At 57.0% G+C, this 25,933-nt stretch overlaps 3 protein-coding genes across 6 annotated transcripts; all 3 read left to right on the forward strand.

The window, feature by feature from the left end:
- The first annotated feature begins 4,319 nt into the window (after nt 1–4,319).
- On the forward strand, nt 4,320–8,164 carry PRR29 (proline rich 29). Its single transcript, XM_068660512.1, has 6 exons — nt 4,320–4,486; nt 4,877–4,994; nt 6,157–6,272; nt 7,552–7,721; nt 7,845–7,912; nt 8,071–8,164. Exons 1-6 carry the CDS (start codon nt 4,409–4,411, stop codon nt 8,100–8,102), a joined length of 582 nt encoding a protein of 193 aa, XP_068516613.1. The 5' UTR covers nt 4,320–4,408; the 3' UTR covers nt 8,103–8,164.
- Nucleotides 8,165–8,306: 142 nt separating this feature from the next.
- On the forward strand, nt 8,307–15,258 carry LOC137844630 (1-acyl-sn-glycerol-3-phosphate acyltransferase alpha-like). The gene is made up of 6 exons (XM_068661103.1): nt 8,307–10,767; nt 13,118–13,251; nt 13,514–13,689; nt 13,848–13,943; nt 14,135–14,207; nt 14,394–15,258. Exons 1-6 carry the CDS (start codon nt 10,583–10,585, stop codon nt 14,627–14,629), a joined length of 900 nt encoding a protein of 299 aa, XP_068517204.1. The 5' UTR covers nt 8,307–10,582; the 3' UTR covers nt 14,630–15,258.
- Nucleotides 15,259–16,062: 804 nt separating this feature from the next.
- LOC137844610 (alpha-2-macroglobulin-like) lies at nt 16,063–25,410 on the forward strand. Of its 4 annotated transcripts, none has more exons than XM_068661082.1 (21): nt 16,063–16,277; nt 16,748–16,937; nt 17,156–17,309; nt 17,418–17,470; nt 17,643–17,663; nt 18,220–18,370; nt 18,471–18,555; nt 18,659–18,734; nt 19,134–19,248; nt 20,361–20,470; nt 20,796–21,011; nt 21,247–21,304; nt 21,381–21,526; nt 21,639–21,788; nt 22,255–22,455; nt 23,018–23,081; nt 23,188–23,299; nt 23,637–23,862; nt 23,935–24,061; nt 24,141–24,274; nt 24,738–25,410. In XM_068661082.1, the coding sequence occupies exons 1-21, from the start codon at nt 16,201–16,203 to the stop codon at nt 24,762–24,764; spliced, it is 2,493 nt and encodes an 830-aa protein (XP_068517183.1). In that variant the 5' UTR covers nt 16,063–16,200; the 3' UTR covers nt 24,765–25,410. The 4 variants fall into 4 exon arrangements, with proteins under 4 accessions (XP_068517183.1, XP_068517179.1, XP_068517182.1 ...); XM_068661078.1 differs by having other exon boundaries at nt 16,064–16,277; nt 18,629–18,734; XM_068661081.1 differs by having other exon boundaries at nt 16,065–16,277; nt 18,629–18,734; nt 24,141–24,262.
- Nucleotides 25,411–25,933: the final 523 nt, after the last annotated feature.

Consider the following 25,933-nt stretch of genomic DNA (forward strand, 5'->3'; position numbering starts at 1 on the left):
CTGGGCACTTCTCCATGGCTATACATGTATATCTACATCTCAGCCCCATGCTGCAAAGCACCAACCCCTTTAGCACATGGAATTTTGGCCCAAACTTCACAATTTTTAGTGCTCTTAGAGCAAGGCAGGGGGCTAGGGGAGCTGTGCTGTCCCTTGTGTCGGGGCAGGATTGGGGGGAATGGCAAACGGGTTCAGGAAAAGCTTTAGTGGAATAATTCACCTTGTCTTTCAAATAACTGCTATGCAATTTAAATACCCCTAAAATGCAAATAAAGGAAATGGGCTCTTAGTATTTAAAACCACTTTTATGACATTATTAGGAGTGACTGACACTCCTCTCACAGGCACAAAGCAGCAAAGTCTGAGCCTGCAGTTATATTGACACAAAAAGCCTCCGGGACCTGGCCAGACTCATTACCTTCTAATAGTTTCCAGCAAAATGCAAACACCCAGTTTTAATCATTTAATTTTCCAACAGCACGTAAACAAGCAGTGGGAGGTTGCCTTGTCAGACACTGCTTTAATCAAATAAAATTATAACTGGTGCAAATAATCCCAGGCTGTGCTGGCGGAGATGGGGGTGAGGGAGCAGGGTGAAGGCAGGCTGTGCCTGCTGGTCGTGGTGGCCCCAAGCCACGCGTGTCCCCACAAGTCTGGCTTATTTGGTGCCATCTGGTGGCAATGTCACCAGGGCTTGTCACTGGACGGGAGCAGACAAGTTTTGGAGGTGGCTGCTTTGGTCTGCAGGGTGGGAAGGAGCAGCTGAGGTTTGGGGGGGGGCTGCAGAGCACCCTTGCTGCATGCTGAGGGCTGTGCATTGCCCTTCCCCTCCCCAAGCAGCCCCCTCCCCTGCCATTGCCAACAGCCTCGTGCTCAGTTTTGGGCTCTGGGAGGAACCAACCAGTGATGGTGCTGTGTGAGACCAGAGTGGCTGGATGGTGGCTTGGAAGAGACCTCAGAACATTATTTTTTCATAACTGGGGTTCAAAGTGAGATCTTTCCACCCAGTCATGCTCCCGGACCTGCAGAGCAGCCCCAAGAGGTGCATGTGAGGATGTGGCACGGAGCACAGGGGACAGCCCCTGCTGAGCCCTCATGCATGTCCTTGATTTGTCCTGATGTGCAGTGACAAACCGACTTTTGGTCGGGTGGTTTAGATGCCCAGTGCACAGGGGAGGATGCATTGCCTCCATCTGGCTTCCTTTGTCTTCCATGAGTCCTAGGCAAGGCTGCTGCCTGCTGTCTGTTTCCTCATGTTGGGGGATTGCCCCAGCTGCAATTTGGGCACGGAATGACGGACGAGCTTCATGCTGGCCGCCCTCCCCAGTCACCCCAGTTATTGCTGCTGGGCTGTAGGGGAGTGCAACCCATCCAGGCACGGCACAGCACCACTCCCAGCCTGGTGCCATCTGACATGGCCTGGCTCTCCATGTTCCTCAGCTCGGCTGGTTCACCAAAGCTTGTCGAAGCTGTGGTGCTTTCATTGCTTGCTTTGTGAGCACAGATTCATGCCGAGAGCATTGGGCATCCCAGAGGGGCCGGACTGCATTGCTTTTGCTCCAGATGCCTGGTGCAGCATCTTCCTCTGCTTGCACCCAGCAGCAGTGTGAGGAACAAAGTTGTGTTTTTGCAGTAGAGAATTACTTTTCTGTATACCAAGGTAGTTGTGTAGTCATAATAAGGAGAAATGCTAAGTAGATAAGTGGACAGTAGAAAGCCTCACTGTTCTAAAATAAAGTAGAAGCTTGAGAAAAACAGGATGAGCAGTGTGAGAACAGTAAAACAAAGAACACAAGTTCTCAAAACATAAGAAAGGAGAAACTAAAGGGTTGAAAAAAAAGAAAAATTGTACGTATATGGTATAGAGGAGTGTCGAGTAGCTTGTGAACCTGTAGTACTCAGCCAATGAGGAAACAGGGGAGGTGATCAGGCATCGGGTAATATGGAATAAAAAGTTTGGCTTTGTTTACTAAAATGCTCTCCTGATTGACAGGACGCCCACCAGTGCAATCGTGAATAAAATAGCTTCACAGAAGATCCTGTCTGAAGAAAATTGAGATGTTTCTCACAGCAGGGGCACTGCTAGTGGAACCCTCCCCCCTCCCCCTCCACAAGCAGGGTATGGGGTTGAAGTCCTGTCCTCGGGCTTTAATTAGGGTGAAGATTTTGTGTTGGCTTTCCAGAACAAGAAATTCAGATTCACAGTACAAGAAGGGCTTGGGAGCTGCCAAAAAGACAGCTGCTAATAAAAACATCCACTGAGCATCCTCAAGGGTGTCTTGTGGCACATGTCTCAGCCTAGGGGTAGGCTTCATCAGGGTGGCTCTTACTGGGGACAGAGGCGTCCACCACCAGAACTTTAGAATCACCCACATGGCCATGAGTGCTCCTGCCCCAGCGCCGATCCCTGCAGCCCTAATTCTATGGTGCTGCGCTTTAAACACAGAGAGCCGGGCTGGCAGGCGTGGGTGCCTGCATCTCCTGCTGCCACCAATGCTCAGACTTCCTCTCTTCATGACAGATGTGCTGGGGGACTTAAAAAGGGACGTGCTGCATGGACTGGCTGCAGATGAGCATTGGCCTATCCAGAGCCGAGCCCCAGCCTCTGCCCTGCCCTGCGGTGCTGCATGGGATGCGGCAGGGCTGGGGGTTGCACCAGACCCACACTTGCGGACAAAGAGCAGTCAATAAGACCCCCAAAGGGACTCAGCCTGCCCCAGGGAGGTCTGAGAACATTCACACCACGTCCGACCACGGCAGAAATTCTTGTGCTGCGAATGGCTCAGCTCTTTGCTCCAGTGCTCGAGTCCTTCCTACAGATAAGAACAATATTAGCACTGACAAGGCGGATACCCAGGCTCTGCTCAGAAAACACCAGGCTCTGCCAGAAGCAAGGGGCAATCAGCACGGTAATTAAATGTGCAAATAATATGAATTTGGGAGCTATAGCAAAAGGCAGTGAAATAATCCAGAGGGGCCTAGAAAAATTAGCAGCATGGAGCAAAATGTAATGAAGCAGAAAATAGCCTGGCTAGAGCCAAGGGCTTGGGCTAAGGCAGTCGACCTCAGAGTGGGTGCTCCTGCTCATCTGGAGGTGTCTTGGTGCTGTTTTGGGGCAGGACAGGAGGTTTTATTGAGATCTGTTCCTTCTTCATGAGCAGGGCTTGCTCCAGGCTGGGTTCCTGGGAAATGTTCACAGACCTATATGCTAGGGACAGAGGGGACTTTGGATTTTATATTGATGAAATAATCACCCAGAAGAGCAGTCCCAGAGCTTTCGGAGGTGGAGGAAAGATATCTGAGGACAGTTGGAGGTTGGGCCATTTGGGGAGAAAATTTCCTTGCAATGGGTTTGCATGCCAAGTCGGCATGGGGCAGGGGTGTGGGGGTGTGCTGTGGCTGGTCACTGCAGAAGAGGGAAGTGGTCCGTGGGGACCAGATCTGCGGTGGCACCTGACTGATGTCCCCAGCAGCACTGTGCCTTGGTCATGCACGGGGGCACACTGCGTCTGAGGACCGAGGGACATCCCATGGAGTGGAAGGACCTCCATACACAGAGACCACACAGCTGCGGCGTGCTGGCAGGGCGCTGTCCGATGGCAGGCACTGCCGAGCCCTGCAGAGCTGAGCCTTTCCCAAGCACTGGCCAGACCCATCTCCCAGTGTTCCCATGTAGAAACCTGGCTGTGTTTGCTCCTCCAGCCTGAGTCCCTGGTGCAGGTGACAGCTCAGCCTTGCAGGGACACGCTGCTGCTTTGCAGCTGCCTCCGGCCCCTCCAGCTGCTTTCTGCCAGTGTTTGACAGGACCTTTCAATACGACCCAAACAAAGGGGTGGCATGCTGAGAGCAAGCCAGGCAGTCAGAGCTGCTCTGACAGGTGACTGCATCCCACCAGACTCCCCGTCTGTGTTCTCCTGTTGGCTTTTTCCTGCCTCCCACCCAGGGAGCAGACAGGAGCGGAGCCATCTCCCACCTCTCATGATGGCCGGCACTGATGGAGACCACGGGGCTGTGGGACCTGGGTTTTTAGGAAAGCTTCCAAAAGCATATGGCCGAAGCTGTGAGATGCTGCTGGTGGGAATGCAATGGGGCTGAGCAGCCCTGCCACTGGGACTAGTGCTCCCCAGCCACTAGGACCAGTACACAGAGCTTGAATGAAACCACAATCCTAGTTCGTTGCAGGGACAATTGTCCTGCAGGCCCAGAAACACCATGGGGTGTGGGGTGGGGAGCACAAAACACCTCTGTCCCACCCCTTTGGTGGTGGGGGGTGTCCTGGGGATGCACAGTGGGGAAAAGCAGTGTGGGGACGCTGCTGTGGCTGCCAAACCTGCCTGAGGCTTTGTTTGGCCCCAGCAGCTATAGCAACAAGCTGGAGCTGCCGGCTGCAGTGCTGCTTGGCTGAGCCATGGAGGTCGGCGCAGCGGGGGACCCCAAGGGGGTCTGGGGGGACCTGGCGGCCAGGACCTACATCATCCCACATGGGGTAAGCCCTGCAGAGCAGCTCTGCCTCTGGGCAAAGGGGATAGTCAGGGTTTGCAAGGGTATGGTGGGGAAAATGGGCTGGGGTGGGAGGAGAGGGAGTGGGGTGGTGGTTTTTGGTAGGCAGTGGGGTCTGGAGCAGCAATGCTGGTTTTGTTATTTTATTTGTTTATATATATATATATATATATATATATATATATATTTTATTTGTGAGATGCAAATGTCCCCTGCAAAAAGCAAAGTGCTCACTGCACCACGAGGACATTTCCCCAGGGCTGGGGATGTGCCACGCTTGGAGGACTGCACCCCTGGAAAAAGGGGGTCAGTGCAAACTGCCCCCTCCTCCAAGACCCTCCATCCCCAGGGCTTTCTTTCCCCTTCTGCCTTTCAGCTGCCACCTGTGCCATGTCCCCACGGTGCTGTGCCGGTGTCCCAGCAGCCGGTGGTGATCCTCCAGCAGCTTCCTGGAACTCTAGCCCTGCCCACCAGAGCCCCGCACCTGCGGGAAGGTGTGTGACCACAGGCCCATGTGACCATAGTCCCATGTTAAAACCACCTTAATTTCATCCTTTTTTTTTTTTTTTCAGCCTCTTTAGGATGAGTGACGCCTGGGGGGGCAGGGGGAAGGGCTGCAACATCATAGGGCTGGCCACACCTTTACTTGACGGTGTCTTTGCCCTACAGGATGCAATTTTTGGTGGTTTTACCAAACTTGAAGTCAGGGCTGGCTTTGAAAACACTGGGATGTTCCTGGGGGATTTTTTTTGTTTTTATTATTATTTTTTTTTTATATCAGCTCCAGAGGGATTTTTGGCTCCTGGGACAAATTATGACCAAAGACATGCTGTGGGGACGGGGAAGGCTGGGCTGTCTAAAAATACATGGAGGAAAGGGCATGCTCCAAATTGGTGTGGGAAGCTCATGCACAAAGCAGGATCTTAGAGATCGTCCTCCAGCAGGTTTGCAGGCACCTTGCAGGGGAACTTTATGCCTGCAGCAAATGGTGGTGTTTCATTGGGGATGTGTTAATGTTTTAACAGGGATGTTTTAAAGCCTCAGGCATCCAGCCAAGGGGACTCAGATGCTGACATGTATGTGCAGGGCCACCTGGGTTTGAGCCCTGCTCAATAGGTACTTGCTCTGGGACTGGAGGTGGCATCAGTCCCTATGGGGACTATGAGTCTCTGGGGGTCTCTGAGCTCCGAGCCCCTACGCACTGCACCATGCCCACCGCCTGGCTCCCTGGCACTGTTGCCCCAGTGCCAAGGAAGGATTTGCCAAGTCCTGAGCACTGCCAGGACCGCAGCAATTCTCCTCCGAATGGGCGGAAAGTCTGCCGCCTCCAGCACCGCTAATCACCTTTTGTGAACAGCCTTCGTTGAGCCAGACCAGATGTTTAATCACATTTGCAAATAAGGAAAGGCTTAACTATGTCTATTTTAAAGCTTTATCCAAGCAAAATAATTTTTAAATGCCATGTAGGCCTTCCAAATTGGAGCGTGGGGCAGTCTGGCTTGGTTCCTGATACTTGGCATAGGGACAAGCTGTGGTGCCACCCCATCCCAGCAGGGACCCTTTGGGGGCTGCATCCACACCGCTCAGCCGGCGGCTGTGTTTCCCATGCCCTCGCTCTAATCCCTCTCTGACGCAGAGCCCCTTCCTCTCTGGCAGATTTAATCGAGTTGATGATGATTCAAAACTCCCAAATGCACCAGGTGGTGATGAACAGTCTGGCCGTGTCGGCATTGACGTCCTTCGGGTTCGGGCCATCTCCAGCTGCTGCCCAGGTATGGGGCAAGGAGGATGGATAGCACCTGGGTCCCATTTCATAGCAGCATGGGACCCCTGAAGTGCAGCTGCTGGATGTTCACAGCCCTCTGCAGCTCCTGGAGGGTCTGGGGCTCTTTGGGCTGGTTTGACCCCCAGCATGGATCATATCAGGCTGCTTGGAGGGGATTTAGTGCAGCTGGGAAGAACTGAGGTCTGCCAGACATGGGCAGGGTGCAGGGCTGGGCTGAGCAGAAAGGCTGAGCACTGCTCATTAGGCAGAACAGCTCTGCAAGGGCATTCATTTAAAAGTCCATCTCAAACCAAAATTATATGAAACATTTAATCTCCGTGCGGGGAAACAAATGCTGCTTTCTTGGTGGGATGCAGGCAGCTGCCTTGCTCACTGCTAGCTGGCATCTTTCGTGTGCATCCTCCCAGTCCCCACCAATTCACTATACTGTGGGAGACTGGACCCTGCATGTGGCTGCTCAATGCTCAGATGCCATGGGCAGCATTTTGGGGTCCTATCTCAGGTTGCAATGCCCCTGTATTGTTTCTTCATGTGGAACCTCATGGAGCTCAGGCAGGGGAAGTGCTGTGGTGGCACCCCTTGGGAAGCAGCTCTGCAGGAAAGGCCCTGAGAGGCCTGGGGGGCCCCAAGCTGAGAAGGAGCCAGCAGCGGGCCCTACAGCGAGGAAGGCTGGTGGTGGCCCAAGCTGAACCAGGCGAGGGATTGCCTGCAGGCAGAAGGAGGGGATCCTGCCCCTCTGCTCCTCACTGCTGGGGCCGCCCGCACAGTGCTGGGACTGCTGCCAGGCCCCCAGCACCAGAGAGGCCAGGCAGGCTGCAGAGAGCCCAGGGGAGGGCCATGAAGGTGGGGGGACCGGAGCAGCTCCGCTGGGAGGAGAGGCTGCGGGAGCTGGGGCTGCTCAGCCTGGAGGCTGCGGGGATCCTGGCCGTGCCCGTAAATCCCCGTGGGGAGGACAGAGCCGGGCCCAGGGGCACCAGGCACGAAGCGGGGCCCAGGAGGTGCCCTCTGACCGCTGGGAAGCGCCTCTGTGCCCTGGCGGTGGCGGAGCTGGCACAGGAGAGGCTGCGGGGGCTCCTCCTGGGAAACCTCCAGAAGCCGCTGGGACCTGGCCCTGGGAACCCCAGCTGGAGCAGGAGCTGGAGAGACTGGCCTCCTGAGATCCCAACCTCAATTGCTCTGTGACTCTGATCCTGTCTTGGGGAGCCCGAGGAAGACAGCTGCTGAGATCAGCCCAGCATCTCTTTGCCTTTTGTTCCTCCCCACAGCCACTCATGGTGCCTTTGCAGACTGGAGAGGAAGAGGAGGCCGTGGTTTTCCACCACCACTATGTCCCCTACGCCGGTCCCACTTCCATCCTCACATGGCCGGTCCTGGCTGGGGCTGGGGGACCACCGGTCGTGCGCTACCAGGACACAGCAGCGGAGGATGGGGAGCCGTGAGTATTAAGGGTGCTGCTTTGTGCGTACGTGACTGGCAGCCCCTGGTGTGACAGCATCTCCGGCACCAGATGGGACACGGAGGGCTGGCATTTACTCCTGTTCTTTGTCCTTTTCACCAGTGCAGTGCCACCTCCTCCTCCCCCCAGTGCCACAGGGACTGTAGGAGCCAATGTCCCGCCATCATCAGGTGAGGACAACTTCTCCCCATAGCACCTGCCTTCAATGGGAGATGCCCCCAGGCATACATCAACCTTCCCACATGTCCCGACAAGGGCTGAGCCCTTCCTGCTCCCTCCCTCCGTGCAAGCCCTCACACGCCCTCCAGGCCCTGCTTTCTCTTTGCAGAGTACTACGACATGCTGGAGCAGCGGCAGTGAGCTCCCTGCACCCTGAGGTGGCTTCTCCTGCAAGTCCCTGGCCTCCAGCCCAGAAGACCTTGTGTGTGCTGAGAGTGGGTGCCCTATGGTACTGACAGTTTTGGGGTGGCCCACAGGGAGGAGGACAATGTGCACAGCAAAATGCATCAAAATAGTGCATTTTGCCAGGCATGTTGTCCTCCTCCCCGTGAGCCACCTCAAGGCACTGGGTGTTACGAAGCCCATCACCAAACCCAGATGACTGCTTAAGAGGGACAAGCTCCAGTTCATCAGTGAAATTCCAATCCCAGATGGACAATGTGACGTTGCCAAGCCACGAGGGCCCTGCGGTGCTCAGCACCATGCTCTGTCCCTGTGGGACATGCTGGCATCGGTGGGGTGGGGTCGTGCCAGCCCAGGTGTCCCTTCAGCTCCCAATGCAGCACATTGCCTGTAATTAATCTGCTTTGTTAAGAGAGCTCCCTGCTGTCACTAATTAAGCATCTGTAATTACCCAGGCTGCTGGCTCTGTGCCTGAGCATAGGGCTTCCTCCAAGCAGCAGGGGTGAGGGGGGGCTGAGAGCCTCTTGCACCCAAAGGAGGGGGAATACCAGTGCCTGATGCTCCTGGCCAAGCACAGCACGGGCAGGGCTGGATATGGCCAAGTGCTGTTTCTGCAATGGGAACACACAGTTCCACAGCTCCACACAGTGCTGGCCCAGTGCTGATCCCAGTAAGGGATCCATCCTGTAGAGGGCTCCTGTTTGAGTGAGTGTGGGGTTCCCCAGGGCTTGGTTCCCCCCCCTGTTTGGGTAAAAGGTGAGGGGAGTGTGTTCAGGCATTTTATGGGTGCTAGGAGCTGGTCCCTGCCTCTGCCACCTCCCCAGCCCTGCTGCAGGGTTCACAGCTCTGCTCTGATGCCACCAGGGTGGGTGGGCTGGTGGGACTATGGGGTTCTGATGAGGGCTGTGGAGTTCCATGCAGCCAGCAGCATTACAGCCCGGTTATCAGGAGGCTCTGCCTTAGCCCCTAGTAGGAGACTCTAGGGCTGGGAGTTACGTGGAGCTGAGAGCATGCAGAAAAATGGTGTCCAGGCAGTTGACCCTGAAATCCCCTCCTTCTGCCCCTACTGGGCGATAAGGACTGCCCTGTCTCTATTTTGAGGTCCCTATGGAAGGAAGAGCTCATGTTCCCCCTGCCCAGGACTGAGCTATGCTCTGCCACAGATGGATCTTCCTCTGCAGCAAGGCAAGGCCTGGCTCCTGCTGAAGCTGTGGGAGATGCTAGCAAGGTTGGCCCCAGCGTGGAGTGGAGGAGCTGTGTTGGGTTGGGCGTGAAGGCACATCTCCCTCGGGTGGGAGTACCCCAAGATACTACAAGACCAACTGCGTAGAGCAGGAGAGAAGGAGACCATCCTGGGGCACTTCTAGCTGACGGCACAGGGAGTATGGCATGGCCAGGAGCAGGAAGGCATCTGCTTGTTCCCATGCCACCGGAGGTGGGGAGAAGGTGTGGGTGGAAGCAGCTGCTGTGGGAGTGGAGCAGGGTGGTTTTGTAGAAGGTATGTCATGTCAGAAAAGGGTTGGAGCCACTGGGTGTGACCCAGGAGATGTGGTGCTGGGGTTGTTATAGGAAGGCACGAGCAGAGCCCTCTGACCAAAGGGCTGGAGGAACCAAGGGGTGTGGGCAGCAGTGCACGGATGGAGCAGTGGGGCTGTGAGGCCCCAGATATGGGATGCTGGTGGCTGAGCTGGCTGACACCAAGCCAGTCAGTTTTGCGATGTCAGAACGCTGCTTTTGAAAAGCAAGACCAGTTTCCAGACTTCCGCAGCCCAGGAATGGGCTTGAATCTTACATGCCTGGTGTGACAGCGAGTGAGCAGGAGGAGAGGCTAATTACACTCCTGTGCACGCTGACTGCACTGCCATAAACACCTAACGCAACGCGGCCCCTGGCTGCCAGCTGGGGCGGGGGCTGGCCAGCCTGCGCGGGGAGCAGCCAGGTATGCTCCAGCGGGCTCGTAATCTGCAGTGTGGGTCCTGATGGTGCTGGGGAACTGCGGCCAGCCTCGCTGGGGTGATGGGTATGGACCAGAGCTGCTCCTGCTATCAGGAGGATATCAGGGGTTCCCGTGACCCCAGGAGGTGCCCCCAGCGTGAGCGCTATAATAAGCAGCATGCTGATTGCATCAAGTCGGAAGCATTGCAATAGGCACATCCCAGCTGTGACTCCGTGGGTGACCCAGGGTCTATGGTGTTGACTCACCTCCGCTCTCCACCCTCGGCTGGTGAGCCTGCCTCCCACCTCTGCCAGTCCATACTCAAACCTCTGCACAGGGCGAGCAGCACACAACTCCTTCCCCGGGACCAGCCCCACACACCCACATGCGGCTCTGTTGATACCCTAGTGTCTCCTGCCGTGCTCCTGGCAGCCCTGTCCTCCTCCCCAGCTCCTGGGGACACGGGCTAAGCTCTCCAGCACCCTTGTGCCCAGGCAGCACGATGGAGGCTGTCTTGCTCCAGGGGCTGCTGCTCCTCCTCCTGTTCGCTGCCCTGCTGCTTTACCAGCACAATGCCGCCTTCAACTACTTCTGCAAGGTGGCCTTCTTTAACTGCTGGGTTGTGGCCATGGCCACTCTCCTCTCCCCCTTGGCAGCTCTTCGGGGACGCTCCGTGGAGAATATGAAGTGAGTATGGCTTGGGGTTGTTCTTCCACCGCTGCGACATCTGGGGCTTGGCAGTGATGGAGGAGTTTGGAGGTCTTGTGGACCTGCTTTTTCCTTCCCAGGCTGTACCCAGAGCCGGGACTATGCGGTGTGTCTGTGCAGTGAGGCTGAGTCAAGCCCTGGAGCCACGGGGAGAGCTGTGGCCACATCCCTGTGGCAAGGAAGGGTGCATCTGCATCTTGTGGTGTGGTGGCGGGGTGCTGGCCAAGGCAAGGGATGGTTACACTGCAATGGGGTGGCCACCTGGCTTTGGACTAGCTGGTCCCCAGAGGATGAAATCGTTTACAAGGGCTCCTTCTTGGCCCTTGCAGCATTGGGCCATCAGATGGGGAGGCTGGCAAGGGTTCGAAGTGCTGTCATTAGCAGGATACAAGCACGTACCCATGCCTGCCTCCTTGGCAGTGCAGCCACGTCCTGTTCAGGGGACTGCGCTTTGGCAGAGGGACTGTGGGATTCCTCGGTGCCATCAGCTCTGGCACAGCGCTGCCACGTGCCGGTGAGCCGTGCCGGTGCTGCCCCACAACAGAGGGGAGGCTCGGCTGAGCTGGGGGTGGTGGCGGCTGCGATAGCATCTCTGAGCACGAGAGGAAGGTTTGTCTGCTTCCAAGGGTGTTGCAATCCTGGTGCTGGATTCCTGGGAATGATAGCATACCAGAAGGGATGTAATTGTGTCAGAGTGCAAGATGTCTGAGGCTGTGCAATCTGGCAAGCTTGACTGTGGGTGCTGAGAGATTTGGGGCCCTCGGCAGCAGTGTGGTCAGATGTTTGATGTTATCGGTCCCCTTGTGCAGCCTCTCTCTCTCATCCTGTCTGTGCGGAAATGCTGTGCACACACACACATGTCCTGAGGTGCTTTGAGCGCTGGGGCAAAAGCTTCCGGCTTAGAGGAACTCCCCAGCATGATGCAGCCATGAGTCACCAGTGCCTTACCTTGTCCCACTGACACCTCACAGCCGTCCTCCACCAGAGCAGCACGCCCTGCTCTGCCTCCTCTTCAGCCTCCAAATCACAAAGCCTCTGGCTTGGAGCAGGTTCCTGTCTTTAATCCTGGCTTTGGGGCATTGCCACAAGTGTTTTGCTTCTCTGTAGACACAGGGATTGCCATGCCCAGGTCTCCCAAAATCTCAGTCCTCTGGCACAATGGCCCTACCAGGCACTGTGAATTTCCCCATGAATTTCCCCTGCCTCCTCACTCCTCCCAGATCTCTTCTCCTGCCTGCCTGGTCCCCAGCTCCTCCTGACTGCCCTGTCCCCTGTGGGTTCTCTGGGAACAGTCACTGATAGATATGAGGTCCCTGGCATGGATGCTCTCCATGCTATGGGTTAGAAAGTGCCCCATTTCAACACTGTTGGAATGAGAGCGTACTGGGCTTTATCTTCTCCTTGGGTGTTGCAATCCCCATTGCCCCATTGTCCCTTCACTCTTCTTGTTGTTCTCATACTGACTGTCAGCATTGCCATCCTGGTGTCTCTCTTCCTGTCCAACCCTTTCTGGTGACGCTGCTCTTCCTTGTTTCCTGTCCATCCATGTGGATGAGAAACTTCCATCCCTTCCTGATGCTGCAGGACCCCTGAAGCTATTCTGAGTTGCTCTAATGAATGAAGCTGAGTTGTTTCCTGCCTTTTTTTCTCTGCTCTTGGCAAAGCCTCCTCCACCTTCACGTGTGGTGCTAGCGGTGCTGCCCAGTGGCTGTTCCCCAGCAGCAGCCCTGCCGACCTCTCTGTCCCCAGGCTGTTCCCTGCAGTGCTCCCCCAGCCATTGCTTGGCACATCTCGCTGTGACCCACCACCCACAGGAGGCAGTGGCCATGCAAGCTGTGAGCCTGGGGCTGGGGTTCCTGCCCGTGGTGCATGTGCTGGAGCCTCACGGTAAGGCTCACCCAGCCAGAGGCCGTTGTCCTCACTGGGATGCGATGATTCACACTGTGGCTGCAGGCATTCCCATCCCATCCTACCCCTTCCCATCTCACTTTTTCACCTTCCCTGGACATCAGCCCTCCAAGAACCTTGTTATTTCTCCCACCTGCTCATGGTGGCAACTCTTCGTGGCTCAAAGCCACACTTCCTACTACTGAGGCAGCGACTGCTCTCACCTTGGGGATGGCTACAGATGTGTTTACAAGAGAAAACCACCACACAGGATTGCTGAGACTGGGCACAGACCCACCTTGGGACACGCTATTTGCTCGTATGGACCAGCTCTAGCTGATCCATCTTGCACCTTGCTCCTGAGTGACTGTGAAGGACTGGAAGAAATCCAGCAGCCCCTCTCTGTGTTGATCTGCTCCCCACACATGTTCCTCTGCCCTAGGCTCCTGCGTGCTGCAATCCGGCCCCTCAAGCACTTGTATGGCATCAAGATGCAGGTGTGGGGCTCCGAGCATCTGAATACCGAGGAGCCCTATGTGATAGTTTGCAACCACCAAGCTTCCCTTGACCTCATGGGTAAGTGCAGGGGAGAGGAGGGACTCATCGCTGCCTGGGCAGCCTTTGGGGTTCTGCAGGGCTGGACCAGGCTCGTGCCAGGGTGTTCCGGTGAGGCCAGTACCAGGATTTGTACAGGAGGTGTGGGGTAGAGAAGCTGGTGGGGCTGGAGCTCAGGGCTGCAAGAAGGGAGGATGATGTTGGGTCACTGCAGCCACAGCTTTGTTGGTCATGGGAGCTACCAGGCAGGGACTGATTGTTTCTTCTCCCATCTCTCCTCCAGGCATGGTGGAAGTGATCCCCGACCGCTGCGTGCCCATCGCCAAGAAGGAGCTCATGTACATGGGCACCGTGGGGTGGGCCTGCTGGCTCAGTGGCATCATCTTCATTGACCGCCACAAGAGGGGAGATGCCATCGGTGTCATCTCACAGACGGCCAAGACCATACGGCGTGAAAATGTGAGGGGACAGGCAGCAGGGGCAGTTGAAAAGGAGAAACACAGGAGGGTGCAGTGGGATGCATGGGGGGGCACCAACATAGCGGGGATTGGGGTGCACCAGTCCTGGGCCAGGGGACCTCTGGGATCCGTGTTCACATCCCTTCCTGTCCTGTGCAGCTCCGAGTGCTGATTTTCCCTGAAGGCACCAGGAACCAGGACAAATCCATGCTGCCCTTCAAGCGTGGGGCTTTTCACTTGGCTGTGCAGGCTCAGGTAAGGCATTCTCCTCCACCCACCCTTGGCAGAGAGGGATAGGCACACACCCTGGGGCAGGAGGATGGGGGACATTAGGGTCTTCTGGGGTCTGCAGGGCCCAGGGAGGTGGCAGGGACCTGCTGAAGCACAGGGCACAGCAGGAGCTGGAGTCTGTATGGAGGACACCCCTGACCCCCTATCTCCTGCAGGTTCCCATTTTCCCCATTGTGATCTCCCCGTACTGGGACTTCTTCAGCTCCAAGGATAAGAAATTCACCTCTGGTAAGTGGAAAAGAAGAAGCCCTGCTGCTGGAGGGAAAATTTGGTGGTGGGGATGGGGCCCGCAGGGGATGAAGGTCTCTGGGAGACATGTGGGCAGGCAGCCAGTGGTGGAGGATGCTGGTGGGAAGACCTCACTCCTGGGGGGTTTGTCCAGCAGCCTCCTTGGCCTTTCCCCTCTCTCTCCAGGGACATGTACCATCCAAGTCCTCCCCAAGATAGAAACCCAGGGCCTGAGCCTGAAGGATGTCCCCGAGCTAACAGAGACTGTCCGCAAAGCCATGGTTGATGTCTTCTCTGAGATGGCTGCAAATCAGCGGGGGAACCAGCGCCCTGAGCACCCTCCGCTCCCATGCTGTGCTGGGGCCACCAAGGGGACTGGCAGTCCATGGCACAAGGGGGACACAGTTGGGTCCAGTGATTAGGCAAAGGAACAGAACCTCTTGGGGCATCAGGAAGGTGGTGTAGTCACAGGCTGGGCCACACTGTCCCCCTGTCCCCTGTAGATATGTCTTCTGGGCTTGCAGCAGGATGGTGCCCTGGTAAAAGGGGAAGCAGAGCAGGGTGGGAGGCAGCGCTGAAAACAGAGCAAGGTGCCCCAGAACCCCCTTGCAATGACGTGTGTCTCCCCCAGACCTGGTGCTGTGCAGCTGGCCCAGCCTGTGGGCTCCATCTGGTGGGATGGATCCTGCCCACGCAAGGGGTGAAGGGCTGGGTGTGCCAGGTAGAGCTCACTGCACTGTTCTCTGTCCCTCGTGGTGTGGTTCACCTGTGGGCTTGTTCAGTTGTTTCCTGCCAGGGGAAGCTGCAAGCCATGGTCCTAATGGCAGCACTGTCCTCATGCAGCCACCCGTGGGGAGGGTGCAGAGCACACGGTGAGGCTGGGAGGGACAGGAGGAACGTGGGGAGGGGGATATTGCCACGTGGGAAGAGCAACCTCAATGTAGAGGATGGTGCAAGATTAAAGAATCCACAGCTGGTGTCTGTGCATGGTGCCTGAACCTGAGGGGAGAGGGCACAGTGGGGGGGGATCCGTCTCCTTACGGCCATGCTGCACACACAGCACCCCTACGGACACCACGGCTTCTCCTGAGGATATTGCTCCGGACGGGACGAGGAGCACGTGGCAGGGTGGGAGTTACACGGGGCCTGTCCCCTGTGCTGTGGGGGTGAGCAGTACGCGCACAGGAGGGGCACCAATGAAGTTTACAAAGGAGGAAGGCCTGGACCATGCCCACCTGGAGCAGGAGGGACCTGGCACAACCACGTTCATCTGCCAGCCCTGTGGGGCTCCTGTGAGCTCCTCCTCTGTCTGCTCCCTGCAGCCATGCAGGGCTTTGGGCACCCCGTGGTCACTTCCCACCCGGGGTGACAGCAGGACAGTGTGTGGCTGCCCCCAGTGCTGGAAGTGGGGCGGGCAAGGCTCACATGACAGCAGTCCTAAAATTCTCTAAATATGATGTGCAAACGATAGCTAAGAAAGGGAACAGTGCTTTGATTCATCGTTGTTCCTGCTCTTGGGAATGGCTGGAAGAAATTCTGCAAGATCATGGAAATCTGTCCATTAGCTTCTGCTGGGCAACAATACTAGCAACTGCAAAGAAGCGTCCTGCAAACAAGAGCTCTCCGGGTCAGGAACCATCATATGGAGATGGCCCAGAGCAGCATGCCCAGGGAGGTGCTCCATTCCCAGGGAGCCCCTTCTCTCTTTTCCCTCCTGCCAGGTTTCTCCACTCGCTGTTTGCTCTGCAGCTCTGTGCTGGCTCGGTGGTGCTGCCACGTGCCCACATCTGCAGGTGGGGTTTGGCTGCCTGGAGCCTTGAACCCACTGAGCCCTGGGTCGTGTGGTTAAACATTGTCCTAGCTGAATGGCCAGGCCCCCACCAGGAACCTCGCTGGATTTCATTGCGGCCAGCGGGGAGGTGAATGTGAAAGGGAGAGGGGGAAGGTGCGGTGTGAGGGCTCAGTCTGCCTAGCTGCTGCGTTCTCCCCAGGCATGGGTTCCACAGCAGCCCTGCCCTGCCTGATGCTGCTTTGCCTCCTGCACCTCGTAGCTGGAGCATCTGCACAGCCGTAAGCCCTCTCTGTGTCCATCTGTCCATGCTTGGTAGGATGATGGTTGGTCTTAGCTTGCTGGTGATGCTCAGGGACAATCCTGGCCTTGACTGTGGTTGCTGGTTGGGGGGGAAGTGCTCGGGGTGGTGTGTTGTGTTATCCCTGTGAGTGCAGAGGACTTTGTGCCTGGGGCTGGAGCCTCTGGGCTGCTTTGGTGTAGGTGCAACCTCACACACAAGCTGGGGCATGAGCAGAATCATTCCTCTCCCCCCAGACCCAACCAACAGCTGCTTCCAGAGGTGTTTATGGGCAAAGGGGGCTCCGGTCTATGGACCGGGCAGATGGGGGAAGGCTGGGTGGCACAGCCCCACGGAGAACATCCAGGGGTAGAACAAATCAGGTATCCCCTGCCTTGGGAGTCTGAATGGGAAGGGAGTGCTGGTCTTTGGTGGGGGTCCCTGCCCACTGTTGAGGAGTCCTCTCCCCAGGAGATACCTGGTGCTCTTCCCCTACGTGATCTACTACCCACACGGGGGCAAGGTGCACATCCACCTCATGGACCTGGATGGGCCCGTGCGGGTCACTCTCCACCTGGCGAGCAGCCATGGCGTCCCTAATGTCACCCTGGAGGAGACGGGCAACAAGATCCTCCAGCTGGACTGGCCCCTCTTCCCCAACGTGAGTGACTGAGGGCCCCAGGAGGGAATGTCCATCCGTTAGCCACTGCTGGAGCCAGGGGAGGGGACATGGGGGCTGTCCGAGGTGGGCGATGGAGGGCAGAGGGACACAGGGCAGACACGAAGACCTGCTGAGCTGCATCTACATTGTCTTCCCATGATACACCCAAGCCCACCGTAAAGGCTTTGCACCCATTTCTGTTGTTTCCCTGGGCGCAGATTTCTACCCCCACAGAGGAGGTGGCGTACCTGCATGTCTCCATCCAGGGAGGTTCCCTGAGGGTCTCCCAGCAGAGGATGGTTCTGCTGAAAGCCCCAGGTCTGTGGACTGCGATACAGACAGACAAAACTACCTACGAGCCTGGGCAAACTGGTGAGGGGCAGGAGATGCTGGAAGAGCTCATGGGCTCTGGGGATGGGATGCCCAGGCTGGGTCCCAGGCTCTAGCACTCACTCCTGCTCTGGGGTTTGCTCTTTCCAGTGAAGTTTCGAATTCTCCATTTGGAGGAGGACTTCATTCCCAGTGACAGAAAGGTGAGATGGGGTCAGGGTGCAGGAGGTGTGGTGGTGACAGGGTCCTCACGTGGTGAATCTGCTGGGTCTTGGCAGCAGGGACCGCGGTGTCACAGTGAGCACAGGCAGCTGGGCAGAGGCATGGCTGGGCTGCTCCACGCTGAGTGCTAACCCCTTCTCTCTGTTTTTGCAGCTTCCCTTGGTGACCGTGACTGTGAGTCTTCACCGTGTGCCATCCTGCCAGCTCCCTCGGGAGGCGCAAAGGGGCCCAGAACACATGTGCTGCTGGGCACCAGGAGTGGGGACAGAGAGGACATCCCTGATGCAGAGACATCACAAGGAGTAGGGGGGAAGGGCTTGGGTTCCTCATCCTCATTTCCAACCCCATTTGGGTCAGCTTGCCTGCATGGGGGACCTCAAGGCAATGCCACTAAGGGCCATCTTATGTGCATGAAGACAGTGGTGACTATTGCCAGGGAGATTTCAATCTGTGTAGAAAACCAGGAGCTCCCAGTGCAGACTGGAGCATCCCCCAGTGTCCTGCTGCTGGAGCTCAGCCTGCAGGCTGGAGATCAGCTAACACAGCTTCTGGGGCAAGTGTTCCACCTGGAGAGGTGATGCCCTCAGGGTCTGAGCATGGCAGCAGGGCAATCCATGGCAATCTCTGCTTCTTGCGAGGTTGCACAGAGCGATGAGTCCTCCAAGCGGTCAACCCCACCGCTGCCACAACTCCCCAGGTGAGGGCTGACACTGTGTGCCCCCATGTGCAGGATTTCGGAGGGAGAACCATCGCGTCATGGCAGGATGTGAGCCTGCAGCAGGGCATTGCGGACCTGTCCCTCCCGCTGGCCCACTCATCCCTTGACAGTTACACCATCAGGGTGGAACAGACGACTCACATCTTCTATGTGGAGAGAAACAGTGAGTGGGCATGAAGGCTTTTGGAAGCCATCATGCTGGATGGCAAGAAACGGGCAAGGAAGAAGTGGACAGGCTCCTGATTCCCATTGTTCTCCTGCAGGGCCACCCCACTTCCAAGTGCTTCTTCAGCTGCCGTCCTTTGTGACGGTGACGGACGAGATGATCCCACTGCACGTCTGCGGGTGGTGAGTTGGAGAGTGGCCATGGGGCCGATGTTGCCTGCAGCCTCCCCATCCCCTTCCTGCTCCATCCCCACAGGTACCCATCTGGGAAACCTTTCCGGGGCAGGGCTGAGGCCAGACTGTGCCAGTGGCACAACTATTATCTGAACGAACCTGGCAAATGTGCTACATTTGAGGCTGAGGTGAGGGCAGAAGACGGGGAATGTGGGTGGTGATCCTGGACGTGTTTCCCCATCTCGGGGTACTGTGCCTTGGGGAAGACGGCTGGGTGCAGTGACTGGGAATCACTGGGAGATCCAGCTTTCACATCAATGTTCTGTAAAGCCAGTCATCCCAAAGAGTGTGGGGGAGTTGGGTGGGGACTCTCGGGGTGCTCCTCGGGACAGGATGGGCAGGAATGGGACAGCCACATGGCAGAGCAGCATACCAGCCCTGGGGTGGATGTTGCAGGGTTCCAGTGCTGGAGAATGGGCTGGTGGGAGGCAGCAGCACCTGAGAGCCCCAATCCACCACTTCCCTGCAGATGACACCCAAGGGCCTGGCCATGGGCCGCTGCTAATGTGGGCAACTCTCTCCTTCAGACAGGGAGGAATGGCTGCTTCTCCACCCAGATATCCACGGCTTCTTTCAACCTGACCAGCCCCGACTATGAGAGGCGGCTCTACGCCAATGCAATTCTGACAGAGCGGAGGACCGGTAAGCGCAGTCAGGGTGCACCTGGGGTGTCCGTCCTTCCCATACACACGCATCAGCTGCTCTGGCCCTTCCTTGCTTTGGTGTTTCCTTTACTCCCATCTGTGGAGCAATCCCTCAGGCCCTGAAGGCTCTTCAGGAACTTCTTCCTATTCCAGGATCCTTCCCCAGCTGTTCCCCCACCATCCACCTCCCATTCTGCACTCTCTGCCCATCTGACACAAGTTGGGATGCTTTGTCAGTGACTGGAAAGCTGTTAGGGTTATTATCTTTTTCTTGTCAGGTCTTTCTGACTTTGGTCAAGATTATAAATAGCTGTTATCTGCCTGAGTAGGGTTGTTATAAACTTTCTTAGGATCAGGTAAAGAGCCCAGTTTCAGCACAGCACAGATAGGAATGGCAGATCCTATCTGTCTGTATCAGCTAAGGGAGTAAAGATGGGTAGTTTTGATCATTTTGGAGTAAAGATGGGTACTTCGATAGCACCCAGATCCTGCCTTGTGCTGCTCATAGTTCAGCTCCTGTCACCCTGAGGACAATTTCTTGTGCTTGTTGCCCATCAAATGGGCTTTTGCACTGTGCAAACTCACCCCTAAACATAGCTTGCAAGAGGACAGCTTTGTTTCTTATGGCAACATGCAAAGAAAGCAGTGGGGAGCAAACATGCAGCTCTGTATGCTCGTGACTCCGACCCATTTTCCTGCCATGCATGAGTTGAAGAGAGGGAGATAGCTTTGTATCATAAGCTCTGCCTCGTGAGCTTTGCATTGCTGCTTCTCCTGTCCTTCCTTTTGCTTCGGACTGGGCCAGAGTGGTGTCTCCAACAGCACCAGCTGGTAACACTGCTTGGGGTGGGGACTGGAGAGCAGGCACTGGGCCCAGCTCTCCTGGGGGGTTTGCCAGGACAAATTGCTGAGCGCCATCTCCAGCCTCATACACCACCCAGCACAGCTCTGCAGCTGTGATGCTGAACGTGGGACATCAGGGGGTCAAATTTCACACCCCTATCCTGAGGACACAGAGGCATGGGTGGAGGTGACATGTGGGAGAAAGCAGGGATGGAGCCATTAACGCTGTGCCACCCAGCACCTCTCGTCTCTGCCTCCTCTCTGCAGGGAATTTGCATAGCCTGACTAAAAGCTGTAACATTCTGCCTGAAATGCCCACAGCTGCATTCAAGAACACCGATGGTTTCTACAAGCATGGGATGCCCCCCACTGGCACGGTAATGGAGGTTTCCTGTGCCCCACAGCCCTGCTCTCCCACCCTTACCCTTTGGCTCCAACCCAGCCTGTGCATCTCCTCTTCCTCCTGGTGCAGATGCTGCTGAAGGGAGCCGTTGGTATCCCTTCTGCCTTCACCAACCCAACATGACCACTTGTGGGATGCTTATTCACTCTTTTTGGGGGACTGAGCATGGCTGGCTCATGTCTCCCGGTGTACTCCTCCAGGGATGTCACAGCACAGTGTGTGGTGGTCGTGGCTGCTGCAAGCCTTTCCATCCTGCTGGGCTGTCTTCACTTTTGAGACTCCTGATTTCCACCCCTCAGGGTGATCTCAAGGAGGTGCCTCTGCCCTCAAAGAACGAAAGCCGAAATGACAGTACCGTCCTGAATTCCTCCTCTTCGGACAGCCAAAGTTTCTTGAAGATCCACAGGATGAAAAGGACACCACCCTGCAGAAAGCCCCTGCGACTCCGGGTAGATTACGTCCTCAACAAGGAGGCCCTGGGGACCGAGCTGCAGAGCGTGGATGTGGTCTTCCTGGTGGGTCTTTGCCTAGGGAGGAATGGGGGACAGTGCACAAAGGACAGAGCTCAGAGGAGGAGGATAAAGCTGCTGGACTGGCCAGGATCGAGCCATTTCCAGTCAGCCCTGCACGGGCACTGTTGGCTTAGGGTCTTGGGGTTGGACCCTGGAGCTGTTGAGTGTTGGGGAACCATTTCACTTCCTCCTGAAGCACCAATTTAGCCCTTCCCATCTCTTCCCTCCTCCTTTGCAGGTCATGGCCAGAGATACCATTGTCAGCCTCCTCAGGAAGGAGCTGACCTTGGAGGCAGGTAGGTCCTGCAGCAGAGACGGGTCATGAAGGGCTCTGCTGCCCATGCCTGGACCTCACCTCCCTCCCCGTCCCAGGGCTGAGAGGCTCCTTCTCCCTGGAGCTGCCTGTTGGCCCCAGGCTGGTGCCCACGGCCATGGTGCTGGGCTATGTGATGCTGCCTGGTGGCAACGTGGTGGGAGACTGGGCTGAGCTGCACATCGCCATGTGCTTCCCCAACCAGGTGAGTGGAGGCTGCGAGCCATCTCCTGGCTTCCAGCACACCACTTGCTCTCCACCCTTTGCCATTTTTTGGGGGGATGGAGAGGAAGTCCTTCCTGGGACCCTCTCCCCAGGTGAAGCTGTCCTTCCCGGAGCAGAAGGCTCTGGCAGGCTCGCAGGTCCGCCTGAAGGTGCAGGCTGCCCCAGGGTCCCTGTGTGCCATCCACATCATGGATCAGCCCACATCGTACTATGGTCTCAAGGCTGCCTATGGCTCCAAAGTGGTGAGTATGGAGTGGCCTCGGTGCTGGACTGGTGCCTTTTCATGGGGAATTTGCAGGGGACTTGCTGCTGGGATACAGGGACAGTGGGTTCTCACTGCCAGGCACATTTCAGGGGACGGCAGTGAGGACCTGGTCCCAAGAGCCCTGCCATCCACAGAGTCTGGGGCTTTGCATAGGGTCCAGGGCTCTAGTGGCCAGGGCCTGAGCCACAGAATTGCCCTGCGGTGCTTCCTTGGGTGGCAATATTGAAGATAGGATGCGAGTGGTGGGAAGCAATGCCTGCTCCTCTGGGAGAGGAGGAGATGGAGCAGCAATGGGCCCCAGCAGAGGGGTTGGGGCTGGCAGCATCACTGCCCTGCCTGGAGAGGTGCCAGGGCTATGGGATGATGCCAGGAGCAATGAGGGCTGGAGCTGGGCCAGGAGTATTTCAGGTCTTCCTCAACTAACGCTCACCTGTTTGGCTTAGGTCTATAACTTACGCCCATCTTCTGAAGACAGCTCTTATTCTGAATATGGAGCATTCTGTGTTGACCCTTATTGGGGTATGCATCCAGTAAACGCTATACCACTCAACCCATATGATATGACTTCCTTCGAATACAAACGTCGGCGCGCTAGGCAGGCAGCAGAATTTCTCAGATTTCAAGACCCGTGTGACCCGGGAGTGGTAGGAGCCATCCCCCACCCCCCACCTCCCCATCCCTGCCTTATGCTCCTCTTCCTCACAGGGAGGGCTTCTTGGGATGCAGGGGCACCCAGTCCCCCACCCGTCCCACATCCGTGCTCACAAACCGTCCTCCTACATCCCTCACGCACTGCACCCCGCTCCCAGCCTGCGGCAGGCGTGCGGATCATGCCTGTCCGTCTGGGCACAGTGGCTTACCGTGGGGACAGGGCTAAGCTCTGATCTTCCATTGTGAACCTGGACTTGAAGTGAGCAGCCAAGGAGAGGCCTCCCATTAGCAGCACTGGGTTGGGGCTGGCTGGGGATGGGGTGAGCAGAGTAGACCCAGCAGGTCACGGCCACCTGCCCCAGTGCAGCCGTGCGCCCTGGCATTCCTTTTCCCCTCCTGCACTCCTGCTGCAGTGTGCCAGGGGTCCTGATTTCTGGGAGCTCCTTTTTGGCTTGAAGCACGAGATGATTCCTCATTTCAGAAAGGGTCAGAAAGACGTTTTGGCAATGATGGTCTTCAGCGCACTGTGGTTCCCTCTTGTGTGTCACATTTCAGCGTGCAGCTTTGAGAACTGTCACCAACACTGTCCTGAACAGCTCTATGGCATTCCAAACAGTGGGTGAGCAGGGACGGTCTGCAAGAGCCCCCACACCAGCTGCTGAAGGGCAGAGGGGGACGTCCAGCCCCTGTCCTTCCTGGCAGCACATTCAAGTTGTGCCCATCAGCAGGGCTGGAGAAGGACAAAGAGGAAGATGAGAGAGAGCCCCGACCCAGGCAGGACCAAGCACTGCAGAAGGATTTTCCTGGGACGTGGCTGTGGGAGCTGGTCCCTGTGGGGTAAGTAAGGAGCCCTGGAAGACCTCAAGCCAGGGGGCAGCTTCCCCTCTGGGTGCAGCACCCAGACCACTGGGTCGGTGTCCCTGTGTCCAGGAGTGGCACTGGGACGCATCCAGATGCAAACTTAGTACCAGCCCCAGGACAGACCCTGGCAAACCAAGTCCTGCAGGCAGGGGATGTTGTAAGAGAGAACCAGGAGCACTGGTGGCACCTCTGCCCACCCCAAACATGCGATGACCACCAGTGCTTGGACCACGGGTGGTTGGCACACTCCTTCTGCTGGCTCTGCCCGTCAGGCCTGGCCAGCAAGAGCTGTCCATCTCCCACCACCCCGCAGGGAGGAGGGCTCCGCAGAGGTGCCGGTGACAGTGCCCAACGCCATCACGGAGTGGACAGCTGGGATGTTCTGCACGGCACCCACGGGCTTGGGGCTAGCCCCCACTGTCACCCTCTTGACCTTTAAGCCCTTCTTTGTGGAGCTGGCGCTGCCCTACGCCGTGACCCGGGGCAAAACCTTCACCCTGGCCGCCACCGTCTTCAGCTACCTGCGGCAGTCCCTGCGGGTGAGTGGGGGGGGGGAGGCAGGGGCCAGGGGCTGTGGCCTGGTGGGGGCTGAGGGGGTCGTGGTCCCGCAGGTTCGGGTGACGCTGGCAGAGTCGGCGGAGCTGGAGGTGTCAGCAAGTGCAGATGGTGCGGAGAGCAGCTGCATCTCGGAGTTCAAAGCCAGGACCTTCCGGTGGGACGTGAAAGCCACCAGCCTGGGTATGGGTGCGGAGGAGCTGGTGAAGGGCTGGGGAAACCAGGGCTGGGTCACAGCTGCGTTCCCCATCTGCATCCCCAGGGAAGGTGAACGTCACCGTCACCGCCCAGGCGCTGCACTCTGAGGAGCTCTGCAACACCGAGGTACCCGTGGTGCCGGCGCAGGGGCATGTGGACACCGTGACGAAGCTGCTGGCGGTGGAGGTAAATGCAGAGGTTGGTGGCTGCGGGACAGGCTGCTTTGTCCCCTCATGGGGACCAGAGCTGCACCCAAAGCAGCTGTCCCAAGAGCAGAACAGAGCTGCTCCTGTCCCCTGGCCAGGCTGTACGGTGCCTGTGGGTACTACAGACTCCTAGATCAAGGCTCCTGCCATCCATACCATCAGTGGGGTGCCTTCCTTTTCCTTCTGGGGGTTAGGTTTGTAGGTTTGAGGCTGCTGGCTGGGCAATGTTCTGTTCAATCCCCTTGTTGTGCCATGCAAGGGGTTGCTCCAGCTCATTCCATGTGGTCCTGAACTCTCTGGCCCATTAGGATGGCCAGAGAGCACTGGGGATGGGATCCAGGTGAGGTGTGAAGGGCTCTGGCTCGGGAAGACAGTGTGTCAGAGGGAGGGGAGGAATTTCTGGGATAGAGAAGTGTAGGCTGACTGATTGCGGTCTCACACCTGTTGTATTCCAGGCTTTAAAGCACAGAAGACCGATGTGAATGGAAATTACAGCTGCCTGGCTCTTGTTCTGCTCCTGACCCCATTGTACCCACCAGGCAGCTGAGGGCTTGAGCGTCTTCCCCCCCCTGCTTCATCCCCTTCACCCGAGTGCAGCCTCCAGCACCGTGCTTCAGATGAGGACTCCGTGACCCACCCGTGCCCCCCTCCCTCCCCAGCAGCTCTGCTGTCCCCCTTGCTTCAGGGGCTGGTGAGGACCCTCTGCTGTGCTGTCCACTGGGGAGGCATGGTTTTCCATGAGCTGATTCTGGTACAATTCCTTGGAGAAGGGATCTGACAGCATGGGCAGGGGAAGGGGCTGGGCAGGGAGAGGAGGTGCCCCGGGCACAGCTCTGCCCCAGCTCCACCAGGCTGGAAAACAAAAAACCAACCAACCCAACAACAACAACAACAACAACAAGGAAAACAGAAGCAGCAAAGTGTTTTTCTTGCAAGAAAGCTCATTTTCTTCAGGCTCTTTCCCAGCATCCCTAGCCAGAGCCAGCTTCATGTCTTAAGTGCTGGCCCTTTGCATACAGGTCTCAATGACCCTGTCTTCCTTAATGATGTGTAAAGGGGGCTGTAGCTCTATTTGCATCCAATCTTCACTTTGTTTTAACAAATAAAAAGCTGAAATGAAAACTGAAAGAGTGTTTGTTGCATGGGTGGCAAGGCAGGAGGACAAGGAAGAGCAGCAGCAGAGCTGCCTGGCCAGGAGGCGCCACCTGGCTGGGCTGGGGGCAGCCCCTGCACTTGCTCCAGCTTCTGCTCCAGAGCCACCAGCAGCCCCAGGCGATGAATCCTGCCCGCAGTGTTTACTCAGCATGTGCAGATCGGAGAGATGGAGGCTTTGGATCTCCCCTTAGCCTCGCTGTCAATGGTCCCCTCTTCATCCTGCCCCCATGTCCCAGAGGGCTCGGTGTGATGGCCCTGAGCTCTCTGTCACATTGTGCCACCCTGGGGACACCTGGTGGGACCCTGACCTGAGCCAACACCCAGGGATGGCAGGACAGGCTGGAGCCAGCATGCAGCCACATTCCCCCATCATGTCCATGAGGGCAGTGGGGACCAGGGCCAGTATGGGGACAGGTATGGGGACAGCAGCCAGGGTCAGCCCAGAGTCCATGGGAAAGGGCTTGGCCCCATCTCTGGCTTCCTTTGCTCATGCCTG

Source organism: Anas acuta, chromosome 25 (assembly GCF_963932015.1).
Source record: "Anas acuta chromosome 25, bAnaAcu1.1, whole genome shotgun sequence".
In the NCBI taxonomy this organism is placed as follows: domain Eukaryota; kingdom Metazoa; phylum Chordata; class Aves; order Anseriformes; family Anatidae; genus Anas; species Anas acuta.

What these genes read in the sequence shown, in the direction of transcription:
- PRR29 (XM_068660512.1), top strand. Translation starts at nt 4,409, where the DNA reads ATGGAGGTCGGCGCAGCGGGGGACCCCAAGGGGGTCTGGGGGGACCTG. An exon ending in CCTACATCATCCCACATGGG is followed by an intron (nt 4,487 to 4,876) that starts GTAAGCCCTGCA and finishes TCTGCCTTTCAG; the next exon opens with CTGCCACCTGTGCCATGTCC. An exon ending in CATCTCCAGCTGCTGCCCAG is followed by an intron (nt 6,273 to 7,551) that starts GTATGGGGCAAG and finishes TCCTCCCCACAG; the next exon opens with CCACTCATGGTGCCTTTGCA.
- LOC137844630 (XM_068661103.1), top strand. Translation starts at nt 10,583, where the DNA reads ATGGAGGCTGTCTTGCTCCAGGGGCTGCTGCTCCTCCTCCTGTTCGCT. An exon ending in AGCTTCCCTTGACCTCATGG is followed by an intron (nt 13,252 to 13,513) that starts GTAAGTGCAGGG and finishes TCTCTCCTCCAG; the next exon opens with GCATGGTGGAAGTGATCCCC. An exon ending in ACTTGGCTGTGCAGGCTCAG is followed by an intron (nt 13,944 to 14,134) that starts GTAAGGCATTCT and finishes TATCTCCTGCAG; the next exon opens with GTTCCCATTTTCCCCATTGT.
- LOC137844610 (XM_068661078.1), top strand. Translation starts at nt 16,201, where the DNA reads ATGGGTTCCACAGCAGCCCTGCCCTGCCTGATGCTGCTTTGCCTCCTG. An exon ending in GGATGCCCCCCACTGGCACG is followed by an intron (nt 20,471 to 20,795) that starts GTAATGGAGGTT and finishes TCCACCCCTCAG; the next exon opens with GGTGATCTCAAGGAGGTGCC. An exon ending in GGAGCTGACCTTGGAGGCAG is followed by an intron (nt 21,305 to 21,380) that starts GTAGGTCCTGCA and finishes TCCCCGTCCCAG; the next exon opens with GGCTGAGAGGCTCCTTCTCC.